At 52.8% G+C, this 15,520-nt stretch overlaps 1 protein-coding gene across 1 annotated transcript; it reads left to right on the top strand.

Annotated features, from left to right (window-relative positions):
• Positions 1-4,297: 4,297 nt before the first annotated feature.
• On the top strand, positions 4,298-14,013 carry LOC308279087 (nuclear RNA export factor 2-like; the record flags this gene model as incomplete). Its single annotated transcript, XM_080719040.1, has 24 exons — positions 4,298-4,342; positions 4,622-4,744; positions 5,765-5,851; positions 5,893-5,948; positions 6,165-6,315; positions 6,608-6,691; positions 6,802-6,906; positions 7,246-7,326; positions 7,433-7,502; positions 7,667-7,755; positions 7,883-7,990; positions 8,169-8,278; positions 9,615-9,775; positions 10,272-10,283; positions 10,457-10,572; positions 10,660-10,715; positions 10,856-10,963; positions 11,085-11,143; positions 11,259-11,374; positions 11,470-11,512; positions 12,060-12,132; positions 12,643-12,825; positions 13,780-13,840; positions 13,969-14,013. The coding sequence occupies 24 exons, from the start codon at positions 4,298-4,300 to the stop codon at positions 14,011-14,013; spliced, it is 2,142 nt and encodes a 713-aa protein (XP_080575166.1).
• Between the last annotated feature and the right edge of the window lie 1,507 nt (positions 14,014-15,520).

The raw sequence follows: 15,520 nt of genomic DNA, 5'->3' as shown, positions 1-15,520 counted from the left end.
TTGAAGAGTCTCACTATATTGCTGAGGCTGTCCTCAAACTTGAGATCCTCCTGTCTCAAACTTCCAAGTACTGGAATTACAAGCAAGTGCCGCCACGTCCAGCTGGCCATCTGTTCTTAATGACTGAGGTTCTGTGATGTCTCTTGTGTCTGTGTGGTCCTACGGTAAGCCCAGCTGTTCCGCTCCCTGGAGCATAGCGGGCTCCTGAAGCTACATCTGTCTTCCTTCCTATGGCAATTGCTGGCTACGGATGTAGCATGCGGAAACCTCAGCCCTTGATGTCAGGTAGGTGCCCTACTTAAGTGTTTAGGGTCATATGGACGCTACGGTCACTTAGCTACATCCTACGGCAGTCCTCCCACCCCACCCCACCCCCGCCGTCGCCGCCGCCCCGCACACTATCCAGCTCAGCCCTCTCTGTCACGTGAAGATGACGGCCTACTAAGCGCTGCAGACCCACAGGTAGGCAGCCTAGCGGCTCCTTCCAGCAGGAGGCAGGTGATGACCCCGTAGCCACGGCAACGCAGGAGCTACCCTACAAGTCTCTTTCTACTGGAGGGTGGTGGTTGTCCCGCCCACTCAGTCACGTGAATCCCGCGGGTCACGTAGTCCGCAGCTACGTGACTCCTCCCTAAGGTCAAGTACCAGGATCTGCTCTTTAAATGTGTGGGCGGTTCCTGCCCCTGCCCTTCTGAGGAGCCACCCGGAAGTGCCGGTGGCCGCCTCAGGCGGCTAGAACGCGAAAGGCTTTTCCTCAGATCCCAGCCATTTGTACCCTGTTGCGGTGGACGGTTTTCTGGTAGGAGCTGGGCAGCGCGTAGTGGTAGTAGTAGTTTATTCAGAAAGTCGGGCTTCCTAGGATAGCCAGGTGGTAGCCCGAACCAGCAGAGGGCGCGAGGCGCGAGGCGCGAGGCGCGAGGCGCGAGGCGCGAGGCGCGAGGCGCGAGGCGCGAGGCGCGAGGCGCGAGGCGCGAGGCGCGAGGCGCGAGGCGCGAGGCGCGAGGCGCGGAGGAGCAGGTCCGGAAGGAGCTCTCTGACCCTTGCCAAACTTCGCTCTGCTGAGCAGAGAAAGCCAGTTCGCGGCACGTGTGGGCACTTGTGTGAGAGAGAGGGAGTGTGAGAGAGAAAGTGAGCATATCTTGGGCGGATCCTGGACATAACGGGAGCTGTTGGTTGTAGAGACTGAAGCGAACAAGGGAAGCTCTGGGGCCGGAGGCGTGGAGTGGGAGGTGGCGGGTTTTTGGGGCTCGTCGGTCGGTCACGTCTCCAGTTCAGGTGACTGGAAGCTGATACGACCACCACCCCTTTGCCTTGGCTAGAACTCTACCGTGTGAGTCCCACTGCTTGGTTCTCTGGCTGTGCAGGGCAGCGCCCTCTGACCATGCTGTTTACAGAAAGGGACGCCAGAGGTGCCCTAGAGTTCAGTTTTTACGGACATTTCCAGATTCAGCCTTAATTTGTGTCTGCTCTTTAATTACTTCAGGATTCTCATTGTTACGTAGGATGTTGTCCCTGAGATATTGTGAACATGTGCTTAAGGAATAAGTAACTTTAGGAGGGACGGAGGCAGACAGACAGGATGGGGACAACATTTCCCAGTAGTTCTCTGAGGGAAAGACCCTGCGCCCCCCTCCACGAGAGGTTGACACTCCAGTTTTATCATGCCAAAGTAGTCATGGTGTATAGATCCAGAATTTACTTAAAACACTTGATTTGAAGTCCATTCCTTTCACACAGTATGTTTTAAAGTAAAGTGATGCATTTTTGTTCTTAGATCCCAAAAGGTCTTAAAGCAGTATAGCGACATTTTTTTATTTTTTTTTTCATTTTTAAAAATATTTTATTTGGAAACAGGGTCTCACTAAGTTGCTGAGAGCCTCACTAACTAGCTGAGGCTGGCTTCAAACCTGTGCGATCCTCTTGTCTCAGCCTCCCAAGCGCTGGGATTACAAGCGCGAGCCACCACACCCGGCGCGTAACCCGCTTCCCCAGTTTTCTAAGCATTGCTTCTCAGACTCCTTCTTGAAACTGCCCTCCTTTCCTTCATGTGGAAAATTATAGTGAAAGGATTTAAGGAAAATACTCAGTAAAATTTAAGGAAAATACCCAGGAAAAATGATAGATATATTTCTACACAAGGCAGTGGTATGGGCTGAGGAAAGTTGAGCCGATAGAGGGATTGTGCGTCCCTCTGTGGGGTTTTAAATATCGCTTGGCAGATGGTTAAAGAATATTATCACTTATATTTTTCAATAGTCTCCTTTATGTTTCTCATTTCTGCATTTTCAAGTTTGTTCTGAAAAATACTAAGGCTACGAGACAGCGAAAACAACAATGTTCTCTACCTTAAAGAACTGTGGAACTTACAAAAATGAAGGTAAATAAGCTTCTATACTGCACAATATACTTTTAAGACAATATGCTGATATGTGCCATGAATCTCAGGGGGAAAGGTAGTTTCTGTAACTTCTATGGGAACAGGGTGTTAGTCCACAGAGCCTTTGAGTTATGGGCATTGAGAATATGTGTGAGAAACCCTGTTCTGACTAAAACTTCTGCTGCTTTAAAGCCTTAGCCTTTGTGCTCGCCGGGTGTGGCGGCTCACGCTTGTAATGCCCACGCTTGAGAGGCTGAGACAGGAGGATCACACAAGTTCAAAGCCAGCCTCAGCTACTGAGTGAGGCTCTCAGCTTCTTAGTGAGCCCCCCCACCCGCAACTTAGTGTGGCCCTGTTTCAAAATAAAGAATAAAAAAAAATAGGGCTGAGGGTGTAGCTCAGAGATAGAATGCCCCTGGGTTCGATTCTCAGTACCACAAAAACAAAAACAAACACCCCGCCAATATTAAAGGGAAAAAAAGCACACTCGGAACAAGGAACACATTTTGACATATACGATACATAACAAATGGAAAGACAATATGCAGTGAAGCACCGTGCTGTGTTGCAGTGTCGTTACCAATGTAATTTGGAATACATCTGTACTATATCTATAAAAGTATATTATACAAAACTTTAATCCATGCTTGTGTGCCCACATGCATAATCTCACCCACTCTCAACGCTATAACATCTCTTGAGACAAGGGTGGTTCTTCAGGTCTTCCCCAAGACTGAATGGCCAGAGACATAACCGTGGGTCCCAAACATTCTTCCTACACACAGTGTGTGTCCAAAAAGCCATGTCAGCTAGATTCAGGGAAAGCCTCTCCTAGGTTGCGCCACCACTGTTTGTCAAGCCTCCTACCCAGACATCATTGAACCTGCAGTGTTATAATTTAGTCTGCAGGGAGGTAAATAGTTCTGTTTCTAAGGATACACTGATGCAAATGCTAATTTTGCATAATAAATACTCAATGCATGTGCTAGATTTGTAAGCAGGTTGTGAAATGGTTTTGCCTCCCAGATTTGTCTGGGATTAAAAAAAAAAATCAATGTAAGTAGGAATGGTTGAAACGGACGTATTCTCAGATGTGGTTTCATAGGTGAGCCCAAATCCACATAACGTGCATTCATTTAACAGCTATTAATTAGGCTCCAACTGTGTGTCAGACAAAGCCAGCCCAAAGTCATTTCTAAACTGCAAATCCTGTGCCCCAAACAGATTTCCCCTGTCTCTTCCAAGAAAGCTAGTTCCAGGCCGAGAGTGGTGGTGCCTGCTTATAATCGCAGTACTTGGGAGGCTGAGACCGGAGGATTTGGATCGTAGGTTCCAGGCCAGACTCGGCCATTTAGCAGGCTCTCAGCAAGACCTTGTTTTCAAATAAAAACATAAATCAGAGTTGGGGGTGGCTGTAGCTTGAAGTTAGAATGCCCCTGGGCTTAATCCCCAGCCCCACAAAAGCTAAAGTTATCGCCACCTGGTCCAGGACACCTGGTCCCCACCCCCGCAGCGGTGACTAGCACAAAATCTCACCTGTGTCCTGACCTAGAAATCTGTCCTTGAGACCCAGGAGTTCACCATTAAGGTAGAAAGGGTGCGTTCAGTCGCTGGGAGAGCATTCACTCGATGTGGAGGAAGGAGGAAGGCCAATAGGTGAGGACAGTCCCCGTCCCGCCGCTGGCTGGGCTGAGGAAACCTGGGAACTGTTCCCAGGGCCTGTGAGCTTAGAACTCGGGATCTGAAAAGGGAGTGCCGATGCACGGTCCCCGTGGGATTTCCATGAGGGGGTCAAGAGAGACCTGGTCAGTCTTCTCATCACTGGTGGAGTGCTGGTTGCCACCGGGCAAGCGGGAGTTTCCTCCCACCTTCTGCTTCCCCTCCCCACAGCAGGGGCGCTGTTGCTGGGCACTCGGCAGCATGGCGACCACAAAGGCAGAATTCCAGAAGGACACAGGAAGTTCCGTGGGCACACGCGCAAGGGCCTAGGGATGCTCACTGGCGGTTCTGTGTGGAGCCTGAGGGGGCCCCCGACTGGCTGGTGAGGGGCAGTGAGTAGCTGCGGCAGAGGCTCCTGTTAACAGTGCCTTTGATTCCGGCAGCACGGCCGCGAGCCAGGGACTGGGCCGAGATGCCGTTTAGTACGTGGACGGACGTTCGCCTGCGTTGTCTGCCTCTCTGTCCGTCGGGACCCTCTGTGGCCTTTTATCACAGGCTCTCTTTCCCCTGTGCTTCCCAACGCAGGGCCTTGCTGATACTGTGGCTGCACCTGTCAGCGGGCTCACTTTGACACCTGTCCCCAGTGATGTTCTTTCTCAGGGCATGGCAGCTCTCCAAGATGACTTGGACTCTTGCCATGCTTTGTATGTAGGGCACAGGCACATCTTCTTCAAATGCCTTGTATCATTCACAAAGATGGCGCATCTTCTATGCCATCCAGTAAGCCTCCACAAATGAAGGAGGAGGGGGAGGAGGTGGTGGCGGCGGCGGCACCACCTCACACCACGCAGAGCTCATTCGCTGCCCATATGGAGTTGAACTAGAAACGAATGGCAAAGAGGTAACAGGAGAATCTCCAAACGTCTGGAAATTGTGCTTGAGGCTCGTCACCCTAGATGATCCTTCAGACCCTTGTTGCAGCAGGGCTGAGTTTAGGAAGAATCGTGTCCTGGGCTGGAAGTACTGCAATGGGCTGGGCAAATAGAAAGCTCAGTCTGGTTAGTTGAAGCCGAGCATTGCCGAGAGCAAGTGTGGAAGTAGAGCGGCAGTTCAGGAGGCCGTGATGTTGGTCCCAACTGGCATTAGGGTAGATCAGAGAAGCCCGAGAGAAGGCAAGTGTGGCTGGTGTCTAGCCCTGGGCAGACACACCCGTGTCCTTTTTCAATCCAGATGCACTTTTTCAAAGGTTCAATCCTGTTGCTCCCTCTTCCCAGCTGTCTCCCGGAGTTGGGCCACCTGCGAGATAAGGCTCCCTTGCCTGGACAGGCAGAGAAGTTTGTGGGGTTTTATTTATTTTTAAAATGTATTCGTTTATTGCAGTTCTGGGGATGGAATCCAGGGGCCTCTACCTCCGAGCTCCACCCCCAGCCCTATTTTTTATTCCTTATTTTGAAACCGGGTCTCACTAAGTGGTGGAGGGCCTCACTAAGTAGCCGAGGCTGGCCGCCAACCTGCGATCCTCCTGTCTCAGCCTCTTGAAAGTGCTGGGGGTATAAGCGTGCACCACCACGCCCGGCTCGCAGAGGAGTTTGCTGCCTGAGATTGGTTTGTGCAAATGGTCCCTTGGGACAAGCGGGCCTTTGCGGGCCCTGTCAGCCCTTGACCACGGTCCGTGGTAAGTGGACCATCGATGTGTCTTTAAACCTGTGTTTTTGTCCCCAATTTCAGAATGCAGTCCTGTCTGCAGAGGTTTTCGAGGAAGACCGAGAGGGGGGAGTTTTTCCCGGGGTAATTTTGGCAGGAAGAACCTTCATTGTGAGCCTACGGGGTATGGGCCTTTGCCTTCACACCCCCAGGAGGAGGATGAAAATGTGGAGATGAGGGATGTCCATGAGGATCCGCAAGTGAGATAGTAAGTGACCGGGCTGCCTAGATGGCGGGTAGCAGAGCCCGGAAGCTCTCTGTGGCTTTCCTTTCCTTCTCTCACTGGAAAACTGAAGAACGGAAGATGTGGAATACTGGTTGAGCAGTCCTCGGTGTGCCCCTGGCATCGGGGCGTCAGGGAGGGAGGGCATATAGAAGACTTTCTTGGCACTTAACGGACACCATCCTTCTGTCCCTTCACCAGCACTCCTTATTCCAGCCGACACAAGAAGAGAGGGAAGTGGCATAATGTACGCCAAATCCACATTACTGTCTGCAGAGAGACGAATCCTCAAGAGAGAGAAATGGGGGAGGATGCACAAAACGGAACCTTCGGGAACTGGTTCAAGGTCACAGTGAGTGTCTTGGCAGGGTCTGCATCACATACAATAATCTGGACTATAACAAACGGAAGATGACCTAAACCCCATGAGTTGGCTATGTGGTGTGAGGTTTCTGAATGGATTGAAAGGTGGGGGGGGGGTAGAAATCTCTATTTGGACAAGCAAAAGAAATCGTGTCAGTGGTCCCTTGAGAAGTCCTTTAAAGCTCGGTAGAAGATCAGGAAAGGTGATGTGCCTGAGTCTGTCCTCCATCCTAATTCCGTGTTGCCTCTCTTTTGTCCTATTCTTTCTTTTTTGCCCTTAGATTCCATACGGGAGAAGGTATGAGAAGACGTGGCTGATGAACTCGATTCAGGACCTCTGCAGTGTCCCCTTCACCCCGGTCGATGTAAGCGAGGATGGCGAAGGCAGCTGAGTGGGCCCAGGGCAGGGGGGAGGCCTGGCTCAGCAGAGGCCATTGGCATCTGACACCGCTCCTTCTGCCTTCGCTGCCTCTAGTTCCACTATGTCAAAAACCAGGCCCGGTTCTTTGTCCAGGATGCCAGCGCTGCCTTCGCATTGAAGGATGTCAACCACAAGATTTGTGATGAGGGGAACCGAAAGGTGCATGCTGGCGGGGGGGGGGGGGAGCATTCTGGGCACGTAGTCCTGGGTCGGGGGGAGGATGGGCCAGTGGCTGGCTATTGTATTTGGGGTAAGAGGTCCTGGTGCTTGCCAGGCCTCGCGGTACTTGGCAGGCTGATATGGAGGGATCGCGGCTTTGAGGCCAACCTCAGCAATTCAGCAAGACCCTTTTTTAAAATGAAAAGTAAAAAGGGCTAGGGGTGTAGCTCAGAGTTAGAATGCCCCCGGGTCAGTCCCTAGTACGACGTTCACACTCAGGGGCACACACGCATGCACACATGCAGGTCTTGGTCCTTATCTTGCCTCTCCTTCCCACAGATATCTGTATTGGTCAGTCCTTCTGTTGTACCTTACTCTGTGCAAAATAAGTTCACAGCACAACAAATAGAGCAACTAAAGGTAATGCAGAACCAAGGGACACTGTGTGCCCATGTCTCCCCAACCCCCACCTGTCATCACCACCGGCAAAGCCTCAGAGCCGCTCTCTCCTTCTCTGTCTCTGCAGCTGGTCATAAGCAAACGTTACGATGCCTCCCAGAAATCGCTTGACCTCCAGAAGCTGCGCTTTGACCCAGGTATGGCTGCCCTGGGCAATTCTAGGCCAGGCCAGGTGAGGGCGTAGATGGGGTCCCCGTGGGAGGGAAATGTAGGGATGTCAGTCTGGGGAGAGCGCGGTGCAGGTGCTGGTCCAGCCGGACGCCTCTCAGCCTTCTGATTCCCTTCTCTTGCCTTTCTGAAGACTTGGTGGGCCATGATATTGACATGATCCTGAATCGAAGAAACTGCATGGTTGCCACCCTGCAGGTCATTGAAAGGGATTTCCCTGAGGTGAGGTCTTATGTCTAGGACTGGGTACTGGGTGTTAAGGCTGGGGCCTGGCAGGGATGGCCTGCAGGGCACACTGGTCCCCCAGACCCTAGATAGTAACCTTTGCCCTATTTCTTCTCTGCAAAAGCTGTTGTCCTTGAACTTGGGAAGCAACAGACTCTACCAGCTGGACGGCCTGTCTGACATTATAGAGAAGGCCCCCCAAGTCAAGATCCTGAATCTCGCCAAAAATGAGGTGTGTAAAGGTAGCCACAGGAAATCTGGGGAGAGGGTGGGTGGTAGTGCTCACCGGGGTAGTGGCGAGAGTTGGGCAGTGGTGCCTGTGGGTGAGTGAGGGTGGGGCTGGGGCGCAGGGTCTTGGGGTCTCTCTTTCCCTGGAGCCCTTTTCTTAGTCCTGTCCCCATCTTTCCCAGCTGAGGTCAGCGAGGGAGTTGGACAAGGTGAGAGAGCTGAAGCTGGAAGAGCTGTGGCTGGAAGGGAACCCCTTGTGTGACACCTTCCCGGACAAGTCTGCATACATCAGGTAGGGGCGTCCGGGAATGCCCGGCTGCCTCGCAGAGGACCTTGGCTCCTGGCCACCTGAGCAGCAGCAGCAGCAGCAGCAGCAGCAGCAGCAGCAGCAGCAGCAAGCACTCCTGGTCCTCAGGGAGGCCCACAAGCCCCGCCTTCTCCTCCATCTGTGTCCCTCAGCTCACTCCCTAGCTCTCAGGGCTCTTTTCCTATTCCTCCTCCTCCTCCTCCTCCTCCTCCTCCTCCTCCTCCTCCTCCTCCTCTTTTTCACCAGGTCTTGCCTGTGTTTTCCACCTCTCTGTGCCTGGCCTCCTCCAGCGGCACACCCTCCCATGCCTTCCCCAAGATGGGGCTGGCTTCCCTCCCCTGTCTTGAGAGGAGCACTTCTTCCCTTGTTCCAGAGCCCCCCTTCCCCGCTTGTCCAAGGCTGATTTGGAGGCCACCCTCCCAGTGCTGAGGGGCCGGGTATGACTGCTACCAGGACATCCCTTGCTCTGGACTATGGATGAGAGCTGTATACCCTTTGGAGGAATGGCCCGGCTTCCCTGGGTCAAAGGCTGAGATCACTGAGCAGAGGGGCTGCCCCCCTCCCCCAGGCAGGAGGGGAAGGCAGAGGGCAGAGGAGGTCGAGGAAGCAGAAGAGGACAGGCTTCTTGGGGGACACTTCCAATCCCCTACACACACACACACACACACACACACACACACACACACACCCCTCCTCATCCTACCTAGTCGCTCAGAGGAGCCATGGGTGGCCCAAGACAAAGTAGGATTTCCCGTGCAAGCACAGGTGCACAGAGCCTCTGGGCAGAAACTGGTGAGCATGAGGTGGGGCCCGCCCAGACTCCATCCCTTGTGGGGTTGGGGCAGGACCCGGCCCTGGGGGGCAGACACTGGGCTCACACATGTAGCAAAGGACCCACTTCAGTCAGTGAGCTGGGCCAGTGGGTTCCCTGTTTTCCTGCCTGCCTGGGGCTGCAGGGCCAGCCAGGGACAGGAAGACGAATGGGCGGCAGCCTGTGGGCTTGCGGGGGGGACCTGGAGGAGCTGCTTTCTTCTCTCTTACCCCGACTCTACCACCCCGCTGAGTGACTTCCCTTCCTTTGGCCTTCATCTTGTTTCTCCTTTGTCTCTCCTCTCCTGTGTCTTCTATATTTCTTCCTTTCCTACCTACCCACCCACTCTCTCTATGGCCTCCCCTGCCCGCCCCTCCCTCCCGGCTTTCTGAGCCAGGCATCCTGGCTCACCTCCCTGGCCCAGCTTCCTGAGGGTGGGACAAGCGGATGACCTGGCCTTGTCCTGGCCAAGCCACATAGTCAGTCACCTCCCGTCCCCCCTTTCCGCAGAATGCTAGACAGCCGTCCAGGCAGCGGAGCCCTCCCTGGGCTCCCACTCCGTTCCCTGCTCTTTGCAGAGCCTTCCATGGGGTCTCAGGGGAAAGCCCCGGAGCCTGGACCCCCAACGTGGCTTGTCGTAGCCCCGGAGAAGAGGGGTCAGAGCAATGTGGGTGGGAGGTACTCATAGGGTAGGAGAATAGGAAGAGGCTGAGCATCCCGGAACTCTAAAGTCACTGCATTTGAGCGAGGCGTGATGCTCAGTACTTGGGAGACTGAGACAGAAGGATTGCAGTTTGGAGGACAGCCTCAGCAACTTTGCCAGGCCCCGCACAACGTAATGAGATCCTCTTTCAAAATAAAATAGGGCTGTGGTCATAGCTCAGAGGTAGACTGCCTCCGCCCCCTGAGTTTAATCCCCAGTACCACAATAAAATAATAAAATCAGTGCATTTGATTTTTGGTTTTCGACAGTGCCATCCATGATTATTTCCCCCAGTTGTTACGTTTGGTAAGTACCTGCCTCACCGTTGCCTCCTCTTGGTCACACACCCGGACTCCCCACCCACACCTAGACCTTTTGGGTCTTGCCAGAGTACATGTTTGCATGAGACCCTCATCCGTTTTAGAGGACATGGACTTCTGAAATGTGCATTTGTGTTCTCACAGGAAAAGATGTCCGTAAGTGGGTGAACATATGAGTATCCAAAGGTTGCCTAAATTAGGGGAGATTTCCTGGAGCCCATAAAGCAGATTCCCACTTTAACCTCACCCATGATATTTCCAGGCCCATTTCACACCTGACCTCTGACCCACGTTCGCCCTTGGGCCTGTTCATCGCCTTGGTCATCCAGTGCCGCCTCTCGGCTCTGCACTGCTGACTACTTTTTCCCTTCCCCAGGATGGCCAGGAATTGTCCCCACCAGTTGTCATCGACATGGCTAATCCTGAGGTAAGAAAGCCGTGCGAGGTGAGGAAGAAGGAACAAGGTAGATTTTTGAGGTGTTTCTGGGGAGGTCCTATCAACCACATAGTCTAAAATGTCTTTTTATTCCAGGAAAGATTTAAAGGGTCTGAGACTCCAAAGAGCATGGTCCTGCAATTCCTGCAGGAGTAAGTTCCCCTGGGACCTTGAGGAAGGGGAGAGTTGGGACTGGCTGGGCTTTCTTGGCACTGGTCTGCTCAGAGGAGTTCTCAGGTCTCATTTGGGGCCCGAACCACAGAGATAGCCTGTCCCCTTTGTTCCCCCACAGGTACTTCTTGATCTACGACTATGGAGATCGACGGTGTCTCCTCAGTGCTTACCACAACGAGGCCTGCTTCTCCCTGACCGTTACCTTCAACCCCAGGGACCCAGCCCCGTGAGTATCCCAGCTCAGACTCTGATCTGGGGTAGCGTGGCTCACAGCAGACACGGGCAGCTCCCAGAAACGCCCGCGCTGGCTGGACCACCACCTCCTCCTGTTCCTCTTTTTCTCCTAGGAGCAGCCTGTGTGAGTACTTGAAATACAACAGGAATATGACGCAGCTCAAGGATCCCTGTAAGTGTGTGATGGGGAAGACTGGGAAGGGCAAGGAGGGGTGAGAACGGGACAATCACAGGGGACAAGGGCCGGGGCGCGGCAGCCCACCCATCTTCGCTTCTGCCCTCTACAGACTTGTGCGTGCAGCTGCTGAAGCACACAAAACGTGACATTGTGGACTCTCTGGTTGGGCTGCCCAAAACCGAGCATGACTTCACCTGTTTTGTGGTGGACATGTGGTTCCAGTCGGTGAGCTCCTGCCTCCTCCCGGGGGCTGGGCCAGAAAGCTGGAGGTGTGTAGGAAGTTATCCAGGATCCTGAGCTCCTGCATTCTTCCCTTTCAGGAGAAAATGCTCTGCTTTTCTGTCAATGGGGTGTTCAAGGAAGGTACGTATAGGTACAGTCCCCCGAGATCTGCTACTGCTCCCTCCCCCTGGGGGGCACCCTCCCAGAACTCTCCCTGCTTCCCCGAATCTGGGCCTTTCCTCCCTGTTCTTCCCCCAGTGTTCTCCTGCCCCCACTCTGCCCACAGACCGTCCTGGTCTCAACTAGGTCTGTGCCTATCTTCCCTGCAGCGCAGGGGTTAGGGACACAGTAGTGTGGACTTTGATGGCCTTCCTCTCAATTTCTTAGACTGTGACCTTGGGCCAGGTTTTTTACCTCTCTGTTTCCCCTCTTGGGCCTGTGTGGGACAGGAATCATGTCAGCTTTTCAGGTGACTTTCACAGGACCAACTTGTGATGTGTGACCCATCACCGGGAGTGGATCATTCCCATGGTTGCCCTCCCTGTTTCAGCCAACCCCTCCTGACTCCAAGAGAGCAGTTGTTTGGGTGTGGCTCCTTTCAGTTGTAAGGCCCTCACTGGGAAATGCTGTGTGAGTGTGTAAAGCATGTGCAGCTCTAAGGGGCTGTTGTTGCTTCTCGTCATTGAAGTGGAAGGAAAGTGTCAGGGATGTGTTCGTACCTTCACGCGGACCTTCATCGCTACCCCCGGCAGCGGTTCCAGGTGCGTGTTGTGTGGTAAGTGTGAGTGATCTTCCCAGTCCAGGGCCAGCGGTGTGGGAATGTGGTGGTGCAGACCTGGGGGTGTTTTCAGTATGGTGGAAGAGCAATGGGTCGATCCAAGGAGCAGTCTAGCCTGGAGGAAAAAAGCAAGAGAGTTGGAATACCAGTTCCCTTCCTGAGCCCAACACTGACTTAACTGTCCTTGGTTCAATTACTTTGACCTCTCTGTGTCTCAGTGTCTCCCTCTGCATGTGGGGGTAAATGCATGCAGTTCTTGGCGCTGTTGTATAGGTTCAGTGCATTGGGATGAAAACTATAAATCTAGTGGAGGTGGTAGGAAAGTTCTCCAAAAGTGGGCTCTATAAGTACCATCTAGAAATCCAGGAGGCAGGTATAGTAGTGATATGGGAGGAATCTGGGTGCTGATTGACTGTGGTTAAGGAGGACCCCGTTGTTGGCAGTACAGGGTTCTGTACCTGTCCATTTGTTTCAGGGACTGTTTTTCTTCCAGTCTATGCATCGTGAATGACCAGCTGCTCCTGAGGCACAACGTCCCTGCTGAGATCCAGAGCACCTTCTCCACTGCCACGCCCATGCTGTGTTCCAGCTCTGGGCCCACCCTCTCCCAAGAGCAGTGGAAGATGGTGCAGGCTTTCTCCACACAGTCTGGGATGAAACTCGAGTGGTCTCAGAAGTAAGTGCTGGGAAGATTTGTGAGTGGGGTGGGGGAGTGAATAATGGAAACCCACAGGAGGTTTTTGGGGGAAAATAATATGTGGATATTTTGTTTACACAAACTAAAAAAGTGGACCCTTGAAGAAGGTATCATACTTTTATACTGATGTGTGTTGCTTTTCTTGAAAATAGTAGGATACTCAAATGCCACTCTACCTTCCATATGGAAAAATCCAAAAGAGTTCATCCCAGCAAGCCACTAAAATGAATATACAAGTTGAATAAGGTGCCAGTATTATGGAAAAAAACAAAAACCTCATTTGTATTTCTGTGTGCTTGCAGTGGATGGTCCGAAATTGAAATTATTGAAAATAATAGGAAGCAGGTTATCTCTGAGAGGAAGAGAGCTAGGGTCTGCTGTCTCATCGTGGAGGCTGGAAGCCTGAGGGGGGGGGGGGAATCTTACATAATCCCCAAGGCCACACCCCAGGGATGCTTCTTCAGCAACCAAGCCCTGCCTCCAAGATGGCTGCCTTATTTCTGTAAGGTCTAGGGGAACATTCTAAATCCAGTCCATTAGAGATGCGTAACGTGGCTGAAAAAAATGAAAGAAGACTCAAAAAGTGGAAGGGCATCCTATGTACATAGTTTGGAAGTCTAAGTATCATTAGGATGACAAGATGACACCAGGTACGTTCTACCTTTGTGCTACATCCCCAGCTGCCTTTTATTGCACTGAGCTCCTTAAATCTTTGGCACACTCCCGTTTCTCTGCTCTGAATTTTGGTGAGCATGCATGCGGGTGGCACAGATGCTTTGTCTTCCACAAGGTCTTTATTCGTCTTTACAGTGCTGCCCATCCTGGTGCATGTGTCCCAGCCAAAGAGTAGCCCAGGTGGAGAGGTGGCATTTTGTGGTCAGTGTGTGCGTCCTGTGGTACGGCCTCAACTTACCTGTGCTTCCCCCACCCCAGGTGTCTGGAGGACAACCAGTGGGACTACAACAAAGCCGGCCAGGTCTTCACTAGGTTCCAGGTGAGGCCTGGGAATCAAGTAGGTAGATGGTGGGTGTCTCTGAGCCTGCGGGGAGGTGGAGACGGGGCGGCCCCGGGATGGAACTGGGAGCACCTGCCATTTTGGACACCCCGCTTCTTTATCTCCAGACCGAGGGCAAGATCCCGAGGGAGGCCTTCAAACCCATGCCCTGAAAGGAGCCTGCGCCCTGGGAGGAGCCCTGGATGTCATGCTCCTCTTCGTTCATGGGCCAGGGTCGTGCCCATGACTCTGGTTGGCGGCCTGGCAGACCACGAAGCCAAAGCTACCTTGGAGGCCACACAACGAACCACCCTCAAGGCCCGTTGTTCTGTGTATTTCCCCCCACTCAAGATGGCTGTTTGTTTTCATGATAAAGAGTGGCGTTGCACATTGCACTCTTGTAGGTCAGATGATAAGCCACCCAAAGGCCGTCCTTCTGTGTTATTTCCCGCCCGGGTCAAGATGGCTGTTTGTTTCTATAATAAAGAGTGGCCTTACACGTTACATGTGTCTGGATTGTTCTTCCCCTGTCCCTGCCATGAGCCACCAGGGCCAGGACTGAGAGGCCCTGCACACGCCGCTCCCACCCCGTTCATCCCTGGTTGTCCTCCAGCACGTGGAGCAAGCGCGGTGTTCATCAGGCTTCCTGCATAGCTACCTCTCTCTCTCCAGCCTCAGGCTTCGCATCCTCGCCCTCCTCTGCTAGCCAGCTCAGAATCCTGGCTCTTCCTTCATCTGCTTGCCTGTCAGTTACCACAGTTCCCTTCAGGCCCATGATCCCAGAAAAACAAATGTTTGAAAATGTTCCTTTGGGATAGTTCTTGGAAGTATAGCTGATAAGGTAGGGTGTATTTTTTTCAGGATTTCTGAGGTTGAATGGTGGGCACCGGGTATGCTTCCACATTTCTGAGTTTGTATTTGAACATACTTCTCAGTACTTTACCCAACAAGTTCATTCTGCATCACACATGTATATGTATGCGTGCACATTTTATGTGGGTAAAATCGTAATGTGAATACTTTTTCATATCTGTTATATTTTCTTTAGAGATACTGACCTGAGAACATTTCTAATCATCCTTAGGCAATAGGTTTTTGCAGGACCTACAGTGAGACTTTTCTTCCATTTTGCCATTGCTAATTTCTGTGTTGATCTTGTGTCGTGTGGGGTGGGAGGGCTGCTTGGGACAGAAGCCAGCAGATGGCTGCCACCACCAGGAAGGTTCACCCCGAGTGGCTCTGCTTGTTTTCCTGCGCCCTGGCACCCTGTGCTTGGGAACCAGGTGAAACGGAGGCTCAGCCAGGCACTCACAGGAGGCTAAGTCTAAGCGTGTTATTTCCCACCTGTCACTTCTCGGCCATTCGTCACTTACCCAGGTTCAGGTTGTGGACAGCTCCTGCAAGGCCACATCTTACAGGCTTTACAGAGGAGGGTAGGTGGTGGTTCGTTCCTCATGACCCATCAGAGCCCAGGAGTCTCTGTGGGGAAGGACCCCAAAAATGGTGCTGGCACTCTGGAGGCCTGGCCTTGCAAGGGAGGCTCTCTTCAACCCTCATTGCCCACTAACCGGCAAGCCTTTCCTCAGAGCACTCTGGCTCCTGTGTGCCCAACTCCACCCAGTGCTTTGGTCCCAGGGCTTGTTTCTGACCCACCACTCTTTTCCCTGGGTCCCTGCATGT

This window comes from Muscardinus avellanarius, assembly GCF_963383645.1.
Source record: "Muscardinus avellanarius genome assembly, chromosome: X".
In the NCBI taxonomy this organism is placed as follows: Eukaryota; Metazoa; Chordata; class Mammalia; order Rodentia; family Gliridae; genus Muscardinus; species Muscardinus avellanarius.
This window is presented reverse-complemented; position numbering and strand designations above follow the sequence as displayed.